The sequence below is a fragment of the Epinephelus moara genome, chromosome 18 (genome assembly GCF_006386435.1).
Source record: "Epinephelus moara isolate mb chromosome 18, YSFRI_EMoa_1.0, whole genome shotgun sequence".
Lineage (NCBI taxonomy): Eukaryota > Metazoa > Chordata > Actinopteri > Perciformes > Serranidae > Epinephelus > Epinephelus moara.
In genome coordinates this window covers 40,491,008-40,492,795 of record NC_065523.1, presented here as the reverse complement: position 1 = coordinate 40,492,795, position 1,788 = coordinate 40,491,008, and the positions used below count along the sequence as shown (strand labels likewise).

The 1,788-nt window shown below is 47.2% G+C and overlaps 1 protein-coding gene across 1 annotated transcript in view; it reads right to left on the bottom strand.

The window, feature by feature from the left end:
- The window catches only part of LOC126406191 (sodium channel protein type 4 subunit alpha B-like), a 45,844-nt gene that overhangs the window by 13,265 nt on the left and 30,791 nt on the right, over nt 1-1,788 (bottom strand). The window contains exon 9 of the mRNA XM_050070365.1: nt 556-756. Coding sequence (XP_049926322.1) covers nt 556-756 — 201 coding nt within the window. The remainder of the gene's footprint in view (nt 1-555; nt 757-1,788) is intronic.

Here is a 1,788-nt window from a genome sequence, read left to right as displayed (position 1 = left end):
GGCGCCCCGAGCGGTTGGGGGGTTCGGTGCCTTGCTCAAGGGCACCTCGGCAGTGCCCAGGAGGTGAACTGGCACCTCTCCAGCCACCAGTCCACGCTCCATATTTTGGTCCGGACAGGGACTCGAACAGGCGACCCTCCGGTTCCCAACCCAAGTCCCTATGGACTGAGCTACTGCCGCCCCCCCGTTGTGTGTGTGTCATGTTATGTACGTGTTATGTCGTGTGTGTTATGTCATGTGTGTGTTATGTCGTGTGTGTGTGTTATGTCTTCTGTTTTATGTCGTGTGTATGTTATGTCTTGTGTGTTATGTCGTGTGTCACGTCATGTGCGTGTTATGTCTTGTATGTGTCATGTTGTGTACGTGTTGTCTCGTGTGTGTTTTGCTTTTGTGTTATGTTGTGTGTGTGTTACTCTCTGTATTGATGCAGACACAATCGTTCACAGAGTTGGATAACAGATATATCTGGGGGGGGGGGGTTGTCATGGTCAGAGTGTGTGGAGTTTTGTGACTGTGGTTTCAGAGACAGAGCTTAAACCAATGACACGGTCGCACCTCTTTCTCCCTCTTCTTCAGCAGCTCCAGGATCTGAGCGTACTCTTCTTCCTTCTGTTTGGCCTCGGCTATGGTGGCCTCATTCTGCTCGGCGTACGCCATGGCGACCACAGCCAGGATGAGGTTAATGAGGTAGAACGAGCCCAGGAAGATGATGACCACGAAGAAGATCATGTAAGTTTTACCTGCTGCTCTCAGCGTCTGCAGACAGACAGGTGAGAAACAGACAGACAGACAGACAGGTAAGAAACAGACAGGCAGATAGACAAGTGAGAGACGTACAGTTGGAGTGTGTGTTGTAAATAAAGTTTTCAGAGGTCGTCTCACAGACTAAATGTTTCAGTCTGATCTCAGGACAGATTCAGGAAAGTTCTCTGAGTGATATCGAGACAGAAACTGTGATGTCACCTAGGAGGCGTGGTCGACCACGTTTTGCCACTTTGAGTGGTACTGACATCTGGTCTGAATTTCAAGTTTTAACTTTTAGTCTTAATTTTTAGTCTTAACTTAAAGTCTTAACTTTAAGTCTTGCCTCTTCTGGTTTGGCGATGTAGAGGACGGACGTGTGGAGCATGCTTCTGTGTAATAAAAAATTTTGTGAGTTACTTAATTCTTTCAAGTTTATTTTTGGTGTAACACTCTGTTTTAATTAACGTTGCGCTGAACATGCACAGGAATGAGCAAATCTTCTCAGAAAGGTCAGGCACAACAGACTCTCCCCTTCGCCGGTCGGGAAGCTAGCAACATGCCGTCAGGGCCTTCCCCCCTTACTTTGGAAATGCTCATCACTGAACTGGAAAAATCTAGGAAAAGCACCACTGCGGAGCCCACCACCTCTCTGAATGCGGCCCTCGCTCTGATTAATTCGGCTCTTGAGTCCATTACCACCACCGTGGATAAACACACCTCTACAATTTCGGAGATGGAAACGGCCCTCACGACCCATTCGGATAACATCACAAGCCTGGAGCAAGATGTAGTGGAGCTACGCTCATAACTAACTTCGATAATGGAAGAGCACGGTGCTCTCCAGGCTGCCGTGGAGGACTTGGTGTCTTGTTCAAAGCGTCAGAACCTAAGAGTGAATGCTCTGCCCGAAGTAATCAATTAACTAAACTCCATAACTGCCTTAAAGACATAAAAACTTGGATGAGCACCAATTTCCTGATGTTAAATTCAGACAAAACTGAAGTTATTGTTCTTGGCCCCAAACAACTCAGAGACTCTTTATCT